A 20243-nucleotide genomic window follows, 5' to 3' on the forward strand; every position below is an offset into this window, starting at 1 on the left:
AGTGGAAGACTGCTTTCAACACCCATGACGCGCACTACGAGTATCTTGTTATGCCTTTCGGGTTGTGCAATGCACCAGCAGTTTTCCAGGATTTTGTCAACGAGATCTTTCGGGACATTCTCAACACTTTTCTTATTGTTTATTTAGATGACATCCTCATCTTTTCTAAGACCGCTCAAGATCATATTAAACACGTTCAACAAGTACTATTACGTTTGCGGGAGAACCATCTTTTTGCGAAATTGGAGAAGTGTCAGTTCCACCTTAAATCCGTGGCGTTCTTGGGTTACGTTATCTCGGATTCCGGTTTCAAAATGGATCCGGAGAAACTTAAAGCTATCTTGGAGTGGCCTCTTCCAACTACTCTCAAAGCCGTGCAACGCTTTTTAGGTTTTGCGAATTATTATCGACGGTTCATCCGCAATTTTTCTGATACCGTATCCTCCATAACCGCCCTCACTAAGAAAGGGGCAGATCCGTCATCATGGTCAGTGACCGCTAAAGAAGCATTTGAGAGTCTCAAGAAGGCTTTTGTGTCTGCTCCCATCCTCACTCACCCAGATCCTGGACTCCCGTTCACCTTGGAGGTAGATGCTTCGGACATTGGGGCTGGGGCTGTTCTGTCCCAGAGAACTTCTCCGTTAGCCAGACTGCATCCCTGTGCTTTTTTTTCTAAGAAATTCTCTTCCGCCGAACAGAATTATGATGTCGGAAATAGGGAGCTTTTGGCGATCAAATTGGCGTTGGAAGAGTGGAGACATTTCTTAGAGGGTACTGAGACACCCATTACCATCCTTACGGACCATAAGAACCTCCTTTACCTGGAGGGGGCACGTCGGTTGAATGCTCGACAAGCCCGCTGGGCATTGTTTTTTTCACGGTTTAATTTTCTTATTTCTTTTATTCCTGGCTCCAAGAACCTAAAGGTGGACGCTCTATCTCGACAATTTCTTGCGGATGACAGGTCCGAGGAACAGCTTGAGTCTATTATCCCCTCTAGTTGTATCCTGTCTGCCAACTCCTTTGAGGTCATGAGCAAAATTCAGTCGGAACAGTCACAGACTCCGAGGGGACTCAAGGTTCCGGAGGGAAGACTCTACACAGCACCTCAACACCGCAAGAAGGTCCTCGAGTGGTGTCATTCATCTAAATCGGCAGGACACCCAGGGATACGGAAGACCAACGATCTGGTTCAACGTACCTTCTGGTGGCCAGAGAGGGCTAAAGACGTAGAGGAGTTTGTCAAAGCATGTAGCATTTGCGCTCGTAACAAGGTACCTCGTGTCAGACCCGCTGGGCTACTCCTTCCATTACCCATTCCAGATCGTCCCTGGAGTCATATCTCTATGGATTTCATTGTGGAACTTCCAGAGTCCAAAGGGAAGAATACTATTTTAGTGGTCATCGATCGTTTTTACAAACAGACGCACCTTGTTCCTTTGTGTGGTCTTCCAAATTCCCCCAGGCTGGCAGATGTGTTTATTCAGGAGATTTTTCGCCTTCACGGAGTTCCTTCTACCATTGTCTCTGACCGGGGCTCGCAATTCGTGTCAAGATTTTGGCGTGCCTTTTCCAAAAGGTTGGGGATCGCCCTTCAGTTCTCCTCAGGATACCATCCACAGACCAATGGGCAAACGGAGAGAGTCAATCAAAGCTTAGAACAATATCTCCGATGTTTCATCACGGATACACAGGAGGACTGGGTGGATCTACTTCCTTGGGCCGAGTTTGCCTTGAACTCTCTCCGCAACGACTCTACCCAAGAATCTCCATTTTTTATAAATTATGGATTCCATCCTTCCCGGTTACCCTTCTCTTCACTACCATCAGGGGTGCCAGCAGTGGACAAACACGTCTCTCACCTGAAGGTTTTGTGGTCTAAGATACAGGAGAACTTGAAGGTAGCTACAGGGAGACAGAAACTCCAAGCAGATCGCCTTCGACGACAAGTGCCGGAGTTCGTTCCAGGGGACACGGTGTGGCTTTCATCTAGGAATATCCGGTTGAAGGTTCCTACCATGAAGCTTGCTCCCAAGTTCCTCGGTCCCTTTCCCGTGGTTAGGAGGATTAACCCTGTGGCTTACGAACTACGCCTTCCACCTTCTATGAAGATTCCACCAGTTTTTCATGTATCTTTACTCAAACCAGTGTTTCGCAGTTCTCGCTTTTCCAAGAAAACTTCTTCTCCACCTCCGATTATGATTTCGGGTCAACAGGAGTACGAGGTCCAGTTTGTCCTGGATTCAAGAATTTCCAGAGGAGGAGTACAATACCTGGTTCACTGGAGGGGGTTTGGTCCAGAGGAACGTTCATGGATTCCTCACCGGGATCTTCACGCTCCTCAGCTTCTACGGGCTTTTCATCGCAAAAACCCTTCCAAGCCTTATCATGGTCGCCCGGAGGTCGCCCCTGAAGGGGGGGGTACTGTAAGGATTATGGAGACACGCCATTCACGGCGTGTCTCCCACTTACCTGCTGCCTCGCCTGACATCCTCGTGGCTCGCAGGGACGCCGGAGAGAGGCGCGCGAGTTCCTGCACAGTGCGCGCGCGTGCACGTTCTTCTTTCTTTTCTGCCCTCGGATCAGGGCGTGGGGCCGCGCACGCAGCCGCAGGCTCTGCTACATGGAGGCGCAGCCACACAGAGGCGCAACCGCCTCTTAAAGGTACAGTGAACAAAACTGTTGCTGCTATTGAATGCAGCCAGATTGCTGCCCTTTATGCCTCATCTCCTGGGACTCATAAGGGACCTATCCCTGCTGCAGCTGGCTCCTTCTACACACCCCTTTATGGCTGCAATCCTATTGGACCCTCACTCCTTTATATACCTGCCAAAATCACTGGTTCTTTGGCTGAGCATAGTTCCAGTTGTCTTTACCATTCTCTGCCTCCCTAGTTCTATTTTTACAGACCTCCTCGTGTACCAAACCGGCTTCCGCTACGTCTTCCTGTACCTCTGGCATCCCGAACTCGGCACACGGCTACTCGACTCTCCGCATCTCTGGCATCCCGATCCTGGCTTACGGTAAACGACAACGTCCCTCTCTCTAACCTTGGATTTGGCAAACGGCACTCTCTACCAACCGTACCTCTCCTGCCCCGATCCGGAATCCCCGACCAATCTACTTTCAAGACGTGCCCTCGTGGCTGTGGGTGGTGTTCCTACCTTCCCACCTCAGCACCGTGGTCCCGTCTCGTTTGTGGTGAGCACATCCTAACAGCCTCACACCAGGAAATCAGCAGTCACCGCACACAACTGGACATTTCTAAAAAGGAATTTCACAGTCTCACAGAGGAGCTGGAAGTCTCACAAAACGATGTCCACAGCCGTAGTATGGATCTTGAAGTCTCTCAGAAGGAGTTTCACGCCCTCAACCTAGAGATAGAAGTCTCATGCCAGGAGACCGGGAGTCTCAAATCAGAAGTGCGTAAAGGGAAGGAGGACTACGAGGAGGCCCTGAATATTATAGGGTCTTTAATAAGAGAAAATACAAGTTTGAAAGAGGAAAAGTCAGATTTGACTGACCACGTCAGTGAAAGGAATGAAGAGCTTCATGAGCCAGAAAAAATGAAGAAAGTATTTGAACAAGAAAAGATAGATAGAAGCATTGGAGCAACGCACACAAGCAGAGCACCTACTGCACAGCAAACTGCAAGGTCTGCGTACAGGAGGAAAAGCTGCAGGCTGCTGAGAAAGTACAAGGGCTGCAAGAACGTCGGAGTATCCAGTGTGTCCTTGCAGAGCAGCATGAGAAACTGAAGGCTACACAAAGCATTGCTGGAGGCCGAGCGTAGAGGCCAGGTGACTCGGTATGAGAGGGAGCACGAGAAGGTCCAGAAACTGGAGCAAGAGCTAGTGGAGCAGAGACGCTGCTTCATCCCCAACAGTCAGTAGGTCTAGGACAAAGAAACCTGGAAATGGCTAGCAGCTGCAGCCCTAACGAAGAAATCCAGAGAGCTCCAAAATATAATGAACGATGCTTTGATGCCCACTCAGACAAGCTCCAGAAACAGCATGCTCTCATTGATTAACTAAACTGGGTGAAAAGGGAGACAAGCATTTGAATAATTCAGAAATACTACATATCCCTTATCCAAGCAAGAGAGAAAGGTATCTGCACCAACGCTCTGTAGTGCTCATCATACAGGCTGCCTACAGAGGAACGGAAACTTGTCAGCTGGGTCACCAGAATAACGCATGCTGCCTTCTCCTGTCAATAGAGAGAATGCAACAACAAAGAAAGAATGATGAACATTTGAAGCAATGTGTAATGTTACTCGAGTCAAACGTTAGGAAGTGTCTGCAGCAAAGACGCTACAGGAAAATGCAGGAAGCTGTTTGTGTGATTCAATCCAGATATAGGTTCTACGTCACAACCAAACAAGCTGTGCGTTGCTATAAGCGCACCCGCAATGCCGTCTCAGTGCTACAATCGGCTTTCTACAAAAATCAGGAAAATAACGAGTAACGACTCGGAAGCGCAATAACAATCCAGTTATGCTCCCGTGCCCACATCGCCCAATCCAGATCCGTCACGATGAAAATAGTCGCAATAAGGATTCAGTCTTTGGCTGGAATGAGACAGAACTGTATTGGTGATCACGCCCCTAAACATATAATACTAGTTGTCTACTCATCTTTGCAAGGAAAAAGGTCACACAAATACAGGTGTGCCAGCTACAAAAAAGAGATGCACAAACAATATTAAAGTCCCCAGCGCTAAAGTCCAAGATACCGTGATCTTCAGATAGTCTCTGATCTTAAAGATGATAGCTGGGCTCTGTTGGAAATGTTCCAGATGGGATGTGTCCTTGGAATAGACAGATGCACGTCTGAAATACAGATGAGAGGCACACCTGATTGCGCAGCGTTTTTCTAGCAATCAGATCCCTATCTAAGACAGTGAAGATTCCTACTCACATGATGAACGCCAAAGTATTCAGTGGAGAGAATCTGTGCTTGTTCCCCTTCTTTCAGCTCCTCTCACAACCCCACGTGCAGGCAGCTTACTGGAGGTGGCCTCAATCCACAATGGCGTCGGGGGTGGCTCCGTTACGAACCCCCACCAAAGAGGGAAGGAATGGGCACAATATGGTGTAGTTTGAAACACTTTTAATTAGCTAAAACACTAAAAAACACAGTAAAATACACTCACATGGTGCAATAACGATTGGTATTGCTCAAATTGCCGTCCGCAGCTTGCAAATCCTGCCCGTAGGATGCACAGAGTCCCTGCATGCAGACACGCTGGTAGACTGAGCGTGTGACGTCACCGCTGCTGGGAACTCTCCTTGCAAAAGCTACGGTTGCTGGGATGGCTCAAAAGACTAGACTCCTCCTCCCTACGCGTTTCGTGACACGTGGTCACTTCGTCAGGGGATCCCCTGGGATGGGCTAGGTAGGCAGGAGGTCCCTTGTTCTGACTGGCCAGGAGTGACCCCCCTGACAGATTCCCCTGGGTTCCCAGAGGAGGGGCTGTGGGTAGATAGGCAGCAAGGGAGGAGAGTCAGGAGTATAGCAGAGCAGCTACAGGTTGGCACAGGGCCAGGGCAGGTAGGGTCCCTACAGGATAGTGACATGGAGACAAAATACAGCGCACAACGCAAATGGTGAAGTAGGTAATACAAGTGTGTATTGAATAAAACTATATATAAACTGCGTACATCAAGTAAGATTTATGTAAGCATTGCGTGTGTAATCACACTCGTTACCACTCGATGCTGTTGGTGTGGAATTGGTGTAGTATAACCTCTCAGCGGGCACTCTCAGCGACAGCTGTATATCAGGACTGGCTGGGAAATCCCTCTCAGGCTAACGTCATCTCCGTAAGGATTCGCCCTTCAAGACAGCTAGGCTCCGTTCGTGATGTTAGCCTCCGGAGGTACTCCAAGGGGTTTGGTAGTGTCCGCAAGTGGCTGTTGGGGCTCCCTATTTGAAACCGTCACACAAATGGGAAAGTCTGTTTGTTGCAGGCTTCACCGCGGCTCGACACAGTGCTGCTTCATTCAGGGACGCCACGTGATGACGTCACTGCGTCCGCGACCCTTCGATCCGTCGGCAAGAATATAAACAGTCTTTCACAGGATAAAAGTTCCACACAGTGTTGTAGATAATAAAATCAATACTCAAGAGCACATAGATTATGGATAAGGTTCTTCCAACGCGTTTCGTAGTAATCACTACTTCTTCAGGGAACTCTCCTTGCAAAAGCTACGGTTGCTGGGATGGCTCAAAAGACTAGACTCCTCCTCCCTACGCGTTTCGTGACACGTGGTCACTTCGTCAGGGGATCCCCTGGGATGGGCTAGGTAGGCAGGAGGTCCCTTGTTCTGACTGGCCAGGAGTGACCCCCCTGACAGATTCCCCTGGGTTCCCAGAGGAGGGGCTGTGGGTAGATAGGCAGCAAGGGAGGAGAGTCAGGAGTATAGCAGAGCAGCTACAGGTTGGCACAGGGCCAGGGCAGGTAGGGTCCCTACAGGATAGTGACATAGCTCTTTCCCAGACTTGGTTGACAGGAAAGCGACGGTCTGTGATTGATAGCTGGTCTCTTACTGGTGCAGAGACATGCCAGTCTCTGGGCAGTGTGCAGCCTGGTCTGCAAGGGGGCCCCTTCACCATGGACTTGGTTCACCAGGCACTGGGTGGGGGGCAGAGGGAGGCAAAGGAGAATGCCCAGCGGCCACGGTGGAGCCCTGCTCCACAGGATCTGGACATTACAATCCACTGTGGCCAGGACAATGTACTGGACAATGCCGGAGGACAATTTTGCCAGGCCAACCCCTCAGGACTTATTGAGTGCTTCAAGGGTGCCAGTGGTGTCCCAGTGCCAGGGGAGGCAGCTGGGGCACCAGGCACCCATTGAGCAGGGGAGGTGTGACGATAGAGAGGATTTGGCCCGGGATTAAAGGGGTTACAACCCCATTTGGCCACCCTCTACTCTAATCAGGGAAGCAAGGGGTTAACTGAACTGAGGTCAAGTAATGTGTTTTGCCTTGCTTCAATATCCAAATATTTATTCCCCTGTATAAATGTATTGTTTCTGGGCCAGTGTCTGCACCACACACACTGGGGCTTAAGGGGTTAATGAGCTACAGTTTAAGAAAATACAAATGTGGTGTGTCTTTTCAGAAATCTGGGCTTCAAAATGCTTGATTGAAGTTTGGGTGTGAAAAGGTACAGAGGGGGTTTGCTGTATGTTAACATATATTGCTGGGAGACAGCTAGGACAGGAGGTCTGGGGCATTGGGTGTGAAATCTAACACCAGGTGACAAATGTCCACTACCCAGGGGTCCCTGCTTCAAAGGATGTATTGATGGGGGCCAGGGGTGCGGTTACGCAAGGAGATATCAGAATGAGTGACCGTATTAAATATAAGAATATTATGAGATGTCCTCGGCTGAACGTGCTAAAAGCTACATATGTGTATTCGTGGGACTAATTCGCACATAAGGAATACAAACACCTGATGTTTAGCCGGTTCTAAGAGACAGATATTAATATCTCTCTTAATTTTAATATTACACTGTAATATTTAGTCTCGTTGGAAGCGTCATGCGTTGTCATAAGTTACCGTGACAGATAAGTCTACCGACTACCAAACTCGTAAAAGGGAAAGAAGAGCTTTATCGACTAAAGCGCGCTGATTTCAAGCACCTTCTGAAAGAGAAAAGGGAGACCAAAAAGCGCACCAGCACAAACGGAGCAGGAAGAAACCAGGACAAAAAAATGATTAAAAGGGCACTTTAATGTGGCAAAAGACCCATCCAATGCATTTCGAACGTCGCAGCGTTCTTTTTCAAGGATCAAGGAAATGCATTGGATGGGTCTTTTGCCACATTAAAGTGCCCTTTTAATCATTTTTTTGTCCTGGTTTCTTCCTGCTCCGTTTGTGCTGGTGCGCTTTTTGGTCTCCCTTTTCCCTGTATTGCATTGAGTAGCTGCACAGCCTGCCTGCCTGCCCTACCAGGATGTGAGTATTTGCATATTTTTCAGGGGAACCTGCCAATGAGACTGGTGGTGAGTGGGTTGCACCACACACCACCTGTCTTCAGGAGGATAGTACCCATTATATGACACAATAGGTACTATATCAATTGTTAGTACCCTGGTACAGTGGTCTGGCTTATTATCATTTTGAGATATACCTGCATTTGAGCGCTTCAGCTATTTTCCATACCTTCTGAAAGAGATGCTGGTTACCTGGAGAAAGGACTCCAATTCCAGCATGACTGGGGGTTCTCTCTCTCCAGCCATTCTCATTCGAGCCGCAGGTATATCTCGAGTGAGTGGAGGGATGGGCTTCAGCCGTGGCTAGTCCAAGCTATCTACAAATGGGGGAAGTATGTAACAAGGCAGAGCCGCTGTCTAAATAGGGCTTCAATAAAATGCCTGTATTGGTCTGAGGAATCCACCTGGCTCATCAGACAGGTGGAAAAGCTTCCTGCAGGGGAGATCTCTTGAGCACAGGGGACTGTGCTGCCTGCAAGACACCCTGAAATTGGACCCTCTACATCCAGGGTGCAGAGGACTCTGGAACCCACCAAGGGTGGCCCCCTCAACGGACACAACCCAGAGACTGACATAGAGCCCCCTGCTTAAAGGTACCTCTTTGGACTCTGGGGTCATAAGTTGGAAAGAGGCATATCCTCCCAGCCCTGCAGGTAGGGACTGGGAACATGAGTTATTCCTTACACAGGGATTGGCTGTTTATTAATTTGCGTGCTTCCTATTGTGTGTAAGAGAGATGAGCTCACATCAGAATAAAGCTGCAGGAGAGATCAACTCTCTGCCCTGGTCCCTGTGTACTGTATATGTCTCTCACTGAAGGGGAACAGTGTGCTCATGTCTCTCACTGAGGGGGACAGTGTGCTCATGTCTCTCACTGAGGGGGGACAGTGTACTCATGTCTCTCACTGAGGGGGACAGTGTGCTCATGTCTCAATCCACTCTCCCCCCTCTCCAGGGCTCATCACATCCATCCTGATCTCTCTGGATGATCGCTTCCTGTACTTCAATAACTGGCTACACGGTGACATCAGACAGTATGACATCACAGACATGAGTCACCCCAAACTGGTGGGGCAGGTGAGTTGGAAGGGCAGGAGGAGAGCGGGTATGTCCCCTCTCCCCCACCCCCCACCCCGCCCCAAATGTACATCTATTGCTTTATAGATATAACAAAATGCAACAAAATAGTCAATATGCCAACATTTAACACAGGGAAGTTAACAAGACAATAAATATAATATCAAACAGGTTTCATATCTTAAATATATCACATGATGTGTCTGTGGAGTTAAAATTGGAGTCGACTTGGAGGTGAATAATACAAGAGGAACTGGACTTTGCGCTTCATCATCAACCCAGCAACTGGGAGAACATGGCTCTCTCAATGCTCTGACCATATTGTCACATCTATAGGCTAACATTGTAAGCTGCTGTGTCACCTGCAGTGCTACACTGCCCTCCCAGGCCTGATTTATACACCTGCTCTCTTACCTCCTACTCCTCCAATACCTGGGACCACTCACCTCTTACCTCTCTGTGCATCTAATTATACCCTCCCAGGCCTGATTTATACACCTGCTCTCTCACCCACTCATCTCCTCAAATACCTGGGACCTCTCCCCTCTTACCTCTCTCTGCATCTAATTATACCCTACCAGGCCTGATTTATACACCTGCGCTCTCACCTCCTACTAATCTCCTCAAATACCTGGGATCTCTCCCCTCTTACCTCTCCCTGCATCTAATTATACCCTACCAGGCCTGATTTATACACCTGCGTTCTCACTTCCTACTAATCTCCTCCAATACCTGGGACCTCTCCCTGCATCTAATGATACCCTCCCAGGCCTGATTTATACACCTCTCTCTCACCTCCTACTCCTCCAATACCTGGGACCACTCCCCTCTTACCTCTCCCTGCATCTCATTATGCCCTCCCAGACCTGATTTATACACCTGCTCTCTCACCTCCTACTTCTCATCTCCTCCAATACCTGGGACCTCTCTCTCCTACCTCCCTCCCTGTATCTCATTATACCCTCAGGCCTGATTTCTACACCTGCGCTCTCACCTCCTACTCATCTCCAAAACCTGGGACCTCTCTTCCCGCATCTCATTATTTTTGTTGTTTTTATGTTTTTATTCAACTCTTAATGCCATTTTTAATGAGTTTTAAAGCCTCCTTTGATTTATATAGCAGGCTTTAGCCCACCTCCCAAGCAGTGCAAGATCTTTACAACACTTTCCTGTTTGTGATAATTTGTTGCCAATGTTCCCAGCAGTTTGAGCTGTAAACATAGATAATGTTACCGTAGTAATATATGGATATATTGTAGCTGGTGAGTTACACTGACCTGAAGGATTGATTAAAGCTGAAAGGCGGCCATTATTTTAGGCACACAATCCGTATTTTGACAGATGTATAACAGGAGCACCAAACGATTACCAGTTTAGGTGAGAATGTAGAATTACACAATGTCACAGGCTTTACATGTACAAATAAGAAAGAAAAAGTTGGCTCTGTATTGCTGCTTTATCTACTAGTAGTCAATAGCAAGTGGGCTAGAAATGTAAAATTAGGGTAAGGTGAAAATAACTCAAAAGGTAAGATAAATTAAGTATACAGAAGGAGTCAATGCACGAGAGAGACAGCGAGAGAGACAGCGAGAGAGAGAGCGAGAAAGAGAGAGACAGCGAGAGAGAGAGAGACAGAGAGAGAGAGAGACAGCGAGAGAGAGACAGCGAGAGAGAGACAGCGAGAGAGAGAGACAGCGAGAGAGAGACAGCGAGAGAGAGAGAGACAGCAAGAGAAGGAAACAGCAAGAGAGAGAGGCAGCGAGAGAGAGAGAAAGTGAGAGAGAGACAGTATATGTATATTATCAGTTGACCCAACCCTTGTGCTGCAGACCGGCACTCTCCCGTGGTTTAGCAGTCTCACCCCACTCTCTCAGTCCTGCACTCTCACTCACCCTGTCTCTGCTCCGTCTTCTCCCCCTTTCTCACAGGCCTTTCTTGGGGGCAGCATTGTTAAAGGGGGCAAAGTGACTGTGCTGCAAGATACGGAGCTAACATCCCAGCCGGACCCTCTGGTGCTGAAGGTGAGCCCACAAAACCTGCCACCAAACATTCCCCATGTCATTACAGTAACTGGGCTTTCCTTGTCTCTCTAATGCAAGCTTTCAGCATTTCTGCTGCCCCTCCATATATCTCCTCTCTCTCTGCTCAGGACTGTCTCATGTCTGCTCCTCCTCATATCTAAACTAACCTTATTTGTTTCTTTGAGGAGGTAAGTAGGAATTTAGACCAGGGTAATGCAGTTGATGTGGTCTTCTTAGATTTTGCAAATGCTTTTGATAAGGTTTCACACAAGAGGTTTGTGTACAAAATAAAGAAAATTGGACTCAGTAATAATATATGCACCTGGATTGAAAACTGGTTAAAGGACAGACAACAGAGGGTTGTCATAAATGGAACTTTTTCAGGCTGGGCTAAAGTCGTGAGTGGAGTACCTCAGGGATCGGTACTGGGACCCCTGCTTTTTAACTTGTTTATTAATGACCTTGAGGTTGTCATCGAGAGCAAAGTCTCCATCTTTGCTGATGATACTAAATTGTGTAAGGTAGTAGAATCAGAGCAGAATGTAATTTCTCTAAAGAAGGACTTGGAGAGACTGGAAACGTGGGCAGGTAAATGGCAGATGAGGTTTAATACAAATAAATGTAAGGTTACTGTATGCATTTGGGATGCAAGAATAAAAAGGCGATTTATAAATTAAATGGAGATATATTGGGGGAATCCTTGATGGAGAAGGATTTAGGAGTGCTTGTAGACAGCAGGCTAAGCAATAGTGCCCAATGTCATGCAGTAGCTGCAAAGGCAAACTTATCTTGCATCAAACAGGCAATGGATGGAAGGGAAGAAAATATAATTATGCCCCTTTACAAAGCATTAGTAAGACCACACCTTGAATATGTAGTACAATTTTGGGCACCAGTCCTAAGAAAATACATTATGAAACTAGAGAGAGTGCAGAGAAGAGCCACCAAATTAATAAAGGGGATGGACATTCTAACTTATGAGGAGAGGCTAGCTAAATTAGATTTATTTACATTAGAAAAGAGGCGTCTAAGATGGGATATGATAACTATATACAAATATATTCAGGGACAATACAAGGAGCTTTCAAATTAACTATTCATCCCACGGGCAGTACAAAGGACTCGGGGCCATTCCTTAAGGTTGGAGGAAAGGAAATTTCACCAGCAACAAAGTAAAGGGTTCTTTACAGTAAGGGCAGTTAAAATGTGGAATTCATTACCCATGGAGACTGTGATGGCAGATACAATAGATTTGTTCAAAAAAAAATTGGACATCTTTTTAGATGGGAAAGGATGATATACCAAATCAGGGATATACAAAGTATACATGGGAAGGATGTTGATCCAGGGATTAATCCGATTGCCAATTCTTGGAGTCAGGAAGGAATTAATTTTTCCCCTTAATGGGGTTTTTTGTTTGCCTTCCTCTGGATCAATAAGTAAGTATAGATATAGAATAAAGTATCTGTTGTCTAAATTTAGCATAGGTTGAACTTGATGGACCTACGTCTTTTTTCAACCTCATCTACTATGTAACTATGTAACTATGTAACTATCTAATCTCTCCTCTGTCTCCCTGCTCAGCACTCTCTAATTTCTGCCCCTCCTCATATCTAATCTCTCCTCTGTCTCTCTGCTCAGGGCTGTCTCATTTATGCCCCTCCTCATATCTAATCACTCTCTGTCACTGCTCAGCGCTGTCTCTTTCCTGTCCCTTGCTCTCTCCCCATCTCCCACTCTGAAAGAAAGCCCCCCTTCCAAGCGACGCACCTCAGCAGCCCCCCTAAGGCTGCGGACAATGTACTTTGAGTCAATGTGCAAGGCCGTAGTGCGCGCGCGTGTGCATGTAGGAGATGGTGCTGCAGAAACGTGGGCAGACAAATAAATTAGATTTTTCGGTGCGACGGCCAGTCACGTGCGCGGTTCAGGCCAATAAGGATGAACTGCTCACGTGACGCCACTCCCAGGCCCTGTCCCCCGTCGTGCGCTCCGTCTCCTACACTACAGGCCAACAATCGCAGGAGAGGTAAGCGTGCGTGACATCACGCGCTTGGTCGCTCGCGCTTACTGTGCATGCAGCCTTAGAGCTGTCACCGTAATGTGTGTGTCCCCCCCCCTCTGTGTATCTGCCAGGGGAAGAAGATTACTGGGGGACCTCAGATGATGCAGCTCAGCCTGGATGGGAAGAGACTGTATGTTACAACCTCTCTCTACAGCACCTGGGACAAGCAGTTCTACCCGGACATGGTCAAGTAAGATCCCCCCACCCTGTGTGTCTGTATTATATAATAATAATAATAATAATAATAATAATAACCCTGTGTGTCTGTATTATATAATAATAATAATAATAATAATAATAACCCTGTGTCTGTGTATTATATAATAATAATAATAATAATAACCCTGTGTGTCAGTGTATTATATAATAATAATAATAATAATAATAATAATAATAACCCTGTGTGTCTGTGTATTATATAATAATAATAACCCTGTGTGTCTGTGTATTATATAATAATAATAATAATAATAACCCTGTGTGTCTGTGTATTATATAATAATAATAACCCTGTGTGTCTGTGCATAATGTAATAATAATAACCCTTGTGTAAGTAACAATAATAATAATCTATGTGTCAGTATAATAATAATAACCCTGTGTGTCTGTGTATAATATAATAATAATAACCCTGTGTGTCTGTGTATAATATAATAATAATAATAACCCTGTGTGTCAGTGTATAATATAATAATAATAATAACCCTGTGTGTCAGTGTATAATATAATAATGATAACCCTGTGTGTCTGTGTATTATAATAATAATAATAATAATAATAATAATAATAATAATAATAATAACCCTGTGTGTCTGTGTATAATATAATAATAATAACCCTGTGTCTGTGTATAATATAATAATAATAATAACCCTGTGTGACAGTGTATAATATAATAATAATAACCCTGTGTGTCTCTGTATTATAATGATAATAATAACCCTGTGTATCTGTGTATAATATAATAATAACCCTGTGTGACAGTGTATAATATAATAATAATAACCCTGTGCGACAGTGTATAATATAATAATAATAACCCTGTGTGTCTGTGTATTCTAATAATAATAATAACCCTGTGTGTCTGTGAATAATATAATAATAATAACCCTGTGTGTCTGTGTATAATATAATAATAATAATAATAATAATAATAATAACGCTGTGTGTCTGTGTATAATATAATAATAATAATAACCGTGTGTCAGTGTATAATAAATAATAATAATAATAACCCTGTGTGTCTGTGTATAATATAATAATAATAATAATAACCCTGTGTGTCAGTGTATAATATAATAATAATAATAATAATAATAATAATAACCCTGTGTGTCAGTGTATTATATAATAATAATAACCCTGTGTGTCAGTGTATTATATAATAATAATAACCCTGTGTGTCAGTGTATTATATAATAATAATAATAATAATAATAACCCTGTGTGTCAGTGTATTATATAATAATAATAATAATAATAATAATAATAATAATAATAATAATAATAATAATAATAACCCTGTGTGTCAGTGCATAATGTAATAATAATAATAACCCTGTGTGTCAGTAATAATAATAATAACCCTGTATGTCTGTGTAATAATATAATAATAATAACCCTGTGTCTGTGTATAATATAATAATAATAATAATAATAACCCTGTGTCTGTGTATAATATAATAATAATAATAATAACCCTGTGTGTCTGTGTATAATAATATAATAATAATAATAACCCTGTGTCTGTGTATAATATAATAATAATAATAATAATAATAATAATAATAACCCTTTGTGTCTGTGTATAATATAATAATAATAATAATAACCCTGTGTGTCTGTGTATTCTAATAATAATAATAACCCTGTGTGTCTGTGAATAATATAATAATAATAACCCTGTGTGTCTGTGTATAATATAATAATAATAATAATAATAATAATAATAACGCTGTGTGTCTGTGTATAATATAATAATAATAATAATAATAATAATAACCGTGTGTCAGTGTATAATAAATAATAATAATAATAACCCTGTGTGTCTGTGTATAATATAATAATAATAATAATAACCCTGTGTGTCAGTGTATAATATAATAATAATAATAATAATAATAATAATAACCCTGTGTGTCAGTGTATTATATAATAATAATAACCCTGTGTGTCAGTGTATTATATAATAATAATAACCCTGTGTGTCAGTGTATTATATTATAATAATAATAATAATAATAATAATAATAACCCTGTGTGTCAGTGTATTATATAATAATAATAATAATAATAATAATAATAATAATAATAACCCTGTGTGTCAGTGCATAATGTAATAATAATAATAATAACCCTGTGTGTCAGTAATAATAATAATAACCCTGTATGTCTGTGTAATAATATAATAATAATAACCCTGTGTCTGTGTATAATATAATAATAATAATAATAATAATAATAATAATAATAACCCTGTGTCTGTGTATAATATAATAATAATAATAATAACCCTGTGTGTCTGTGTATAATAATATAATAATAATAATAACCCTGTGTCTGTGTATAATATAATAATAATAATAATAACCCTTTGTGTCTGTGTATAATATAATAATAATAATAATAATAATAATAACCATGTGTGTCTGTGTATAATATAATAATAATAACCATGTGTCTGTGTATAATATAATAATAATAATAATAATAATAATAATAATAATAATAACCCTGTGTGTCTGTGTATAATATAATAATAAAATTATAATAACCCTGTGTGTCTGTGTATCATATAATAATAATAATAATAATAATAATAATAACCCTGTGTGTCTGTGTATAATATAATAATAATAATAATAATAATAACCCTGTGTGTCTGTGTATAATATAATAATAATAATAATAATAACCCTGTGTCTGTGTATAATATAATAATAATAATAATAATAATAATAATAATAATAATAATAATAACAACCCTGTGTGTCTGTGTATAATATAATAATAATAATAATAATAATAATAACCCTGTGTGTCTGTGTATCATATAATATAATATTAATAATGATAATAATAACAACCCTGTGTGTCTGTGTATAATATAATAATAATAATGATAATAATAATAATAACCCTGTGTGTCTGTGTATAATATAATAATAATAATAATAATAATAATAACCCTGTGTGTCTGTGTATCATATAAAAATATAATAATGATAATAATAACAACCCTGTGTGTCTGTGTATCATATAATAATAATGATGATAATAATAATAACCCTGTTTGTCTGTGTATAATATAATAATAATAATAATAATAATCATAATCATCATCATCATAATAACCGTGTGTCAGTGTATAATATAATAATAATAATAATAACCCTGTGTGTCTGTGTATAATATAATAATAATAATAACCCTGTGTGTCTGTGTATAATATAATAATAATAATAATAACCCTGCGTGCCTGTGTATAATAATATAATAATAATAACCCTGTGTCTGTGTATAATATAATAATAATAATAATAATAATAACCCTGTGTGTTTGTGTATAATATAATAATAATAACCCAGTGTGTCTGTGTATAATATAATAATAATAATAACAACAACCCTGTGTCTGTGTATAATATAATAATAATAAGAAGAAGAAGAATAGCCCTGTGTGTCTGTGTATAATATAATAATAATAATAATGATAATAATAACCCTGTGTGTCTGTGTATAATATAATAATAACCCTGTGTCTGTGTATAATATAATAATAATAATAACCCTGTGTGTCTGTGTATAATATAATAATAATAACCCTGTGTGTCTGTGTATCATATAATAATATAATAATGATAATAATAACAACCCTGTGTGTCTGTGTATAATATAATAATAATAATAATAATCATCATAATAACCGTGTGTCAGTGTATAATATAATAATAATAATAACCCTGTGTGTCTGTGTATAAAATAATAATAATAATAATAATAACCCTGTGTGTCTGTGTATAATATAATAATAATAATAATAATAATAATAACCCTGTGTGTCTTTGTATAATAATAATAATAATAATAATAATAATAATAATAACCCTATGTGTCTTTGTATAATAATAATAATAATAATAATATTAATAACCCTGTTTGTCAGTGTACAATATAATAATAATAATAATAATAATAATAATAATAATAATAATAATAATAGCCCTGTGTGTCTGTGTATAATAATAATAATAATAATAATAATAATAATAATAATAGTAATATAATAATAATAATAACCCTGTGTGTCAGTGTATAATATAATAATAATAATAATAATAATAATAATAATAATAATAATAACCCTGTGTCTGTGTATAATATAATGATAATAACCCTGTGTGTCTGTGTATCATATAATAATATAATAATGATAATAATAAAAACCCTGTGTGTCAGTGTATAATATAATAATAATAATAATAATCATAATAACCGTGTGTCAGTGTATAATATAATAATAATAATAACCCTGTGTGTCTGTGTATAAAATAATAATAATAATAATAATAATAATAATAATAATAATAACCCTGTGTGTCTGTGTATAATATAATAATAATAATAATAATAATAATAACCCTGTGTGTCTTTGTATAATAATAATAATAATAATAATAATAATAATAATAATAACCCCGTGTGTCTTTGTACAATAATAATAATAATAATAATAATAATAACCCTGTTTGTCAGTGTACAATATAATAATAATAATAGCCCTGTGTGTCTGTGTATAATAATAATAATAATAATAGTAATATAATAATAATAATAATAACCCTGTGTGTCAGTGTATAATATAATAATAATAATAACCCTGTGTGTTTGTTAGAGCAGGGGTGCGCAAAGTGGGGGGGGGCACGATTTTCTGGGGGGGGGGCACGCCAGTTACAGAGGGCCCGCACTCTCACCCAAGGTATTTAAAATCAATGCCGGGGATCGCGTGAGGCCTCTGTAACATTTACTGACCTTCCCTTCCAGCGACGCATCTCCATGGCAACCCAGCACCAAATGACACCGCAGGGTCATGTAACATCACGTTGCCATGGCAACTTGACATAACATGACCCTGCAATGTCATTTGACGCCAGAGGGGGAGCGTGAGCCGGAAGGTAGAGGAGACGGGGGGCCACATGTAAAAAACTTTGTGCACCCCTGTGTTAGTGTATAGAATAATCATGGCCACCGACATGTTTCTCTGGTCTCAGGAATAGGATTTCCATCGGGGGCACCCCCGATGTCGGTGACCTTGTGAGACCCCCTCTTTCTCTTGCACTCCCCCCTTCTCACACACTATTGTTCTGGGCACAGAGTTATGATAATATAGGGTTACATTAAATGAACAGCAGTTATACATTATATTATACATGACATTATATTAGCTGTACCTGGTGTAACATACACCAATCTAGCAGATCTTAAAGGTTATTAATGAAACATCACTCTTTGTTTTCACCCCTCCGTGTGATGCTTTGCTGTCTCTTGTCCCCTCTTCCCCACTTTACTCCCTACTCCAGGCCTGCACAACATGCGGCCCGTCCGCACTCACTGTGCGGCCCACGGCGGCTTTCCCCTCCTCCTCCCTCCTGAGTTCGCTCTCCTCTCCACCTCCCTCCCAAGTCCGCTCTCCCCCTCCGCCTCCCTCCAGAGTCCACGCTCCCCCTCCGCCCCCCCCACCCGGAGTCTGCCATCCACCTCCTCCATGAGCCCGCTCTCAGGACTGCAGGGTAGGTGACGCACTTTCCGTGCCTGCTGCTTGCTAGAGTGAGCACGTGCGTGCATGCAGTCCTGCCTGAACTGTCTCCCTGGCAACCGGGGCAAACAGAGGTAGGCATATCGGGGGAGGGGGGGCGAGATGTGAGATACAGGGGGGTGATTTGAGGTGCGTGCAGGGGGGGGTGATTTAATGTGCAACGGGGGTGATTTGAGGTGCAGGGTGTGATTTGAGGTGCAGTGGAGAGTGATGTGAGGTGCAGGGGGAGAGAGTGATGTGAGGTGCAGGGGAGAGAGTGATGTGAGGTGCAGGGGTGGAGAGTGATGTGAGGTGCAAAGGTGGAGAGTGATGTGAGGTGCAAGTGGTTGATTTGAGGTGCAGGGGGGGAGAGTGTTGTGACGTGCAAGGGGGAGAGTGATGTGAGTTGCAGGGGGGGGAGTGATGTGAAGTGCAGGGGGGGGATTTGAGGTGCAGGGGGGTGGGATGTGTGTGGTGTGCAGGGGGTATTGTGTGTTTGATGTGGAGGGGGAGTATTATGCGTGTGGGTGAGGGGGAGAGATGTCGGTATAAGAGATAGATGGGGAGTCTCGCAAAAGTTGATGATGAGGGGTTCTGGGGAGATGTATGAGAATGATGATGTTGAAGGGTGCTGGGGGAGATATGAGGATGATGATGATGGGTGCTGGGGGAGATATATGATGAGGGGTGCTGTGAGAGATATATGATGATGATGATGAGGGGTGCTGTGAGAGATATATAAGGATGATGATGATGAGAGGTGCTGGAGGAGATATATAAGGATGATGATGATGAGAGGTGCTGGAGGAGATATATAAGGATGATGATGATGAGAGGTGCTGGAGGAGATATATAAGGATGATGATGATGAGAGGTGCTGGAGGAGATATATAAGGATGATGATGATGAGAGGTGCTGGAGGAGATATATAAGGATGATGATGATGAGAGGTGCTGGAGGAGATATATAAGGATGATGATGATGAGAGGTGCTGGAGGAGATATATAAGGATGATGATGATGAGAGGTGCTGGAGGAGATATGATGATGATGATGATGAGAGGTGCTGGAGGAGAGATGATGATGATGATGATGAGAGGTGCTGGAGGAGAGATGATGATGATGATGATGATGATGATGATGATGATGATGATGATGATGATGATGATGATGATGATGATGATGATGATGATGATGATGATGATGATGATGATGATGATGATGATGATGATGATGATGATGATGATGATGATGATGATGATGATGATGATGATGATGATGAT

At 41.8% G+C, this 20243-nt stretch overlaps 1 protein-coding gene across 5 annotated transcripts in view; it reads left to right on the forward strand.

The window, feature by feature from the left end:
- Nucleotides 1–20243, forward strand: part of LOC142499124 (methanethiol oxidase-like) — a 97002-nt gene that overhangs the window by 74920 nt on the left and 1839 nt on the right. For 3 of the 5 annotated variants that reach the window (XM_075608059.1, XM_075608057.1, XM_075608060.1), the window contains exons 9-11: nucleotides 8963–9084; nucleotides 11013–11105; nucleotides 13239–13357. In XM_075608059.1, the coding sequence (XP_075464174.1) occupies nucleotides 8963–9084; nucleotides 11013–11105; nucleotides 13239–13357 (334 nt within the window). The remainder of the gene's footprint in view (nucleotides 1–8962; nucleotides 9085–11012; nucleotides 11106–13238; nucleotides 13358–20243) is intronic. The other 2 variants (XM_075608061.1, XM_075608062.1) reach the window with 2 other exon arrangements.

The sequence above is a fragment of the Ascaphus truei genome, chromosome 7, assembly GCF_040206685.1.
Source record: "Ascaphus truei isolate aAscTru1 chromosome 7, aAscTru1.hap1, whole genome shotgun sequence".
NCBI classification, from domain to species: Eukaryota; Metazoa; Chordata; class Amphibia; order Anura; family Ascaphidae; genus Ascaphus; species Ascaphus truei.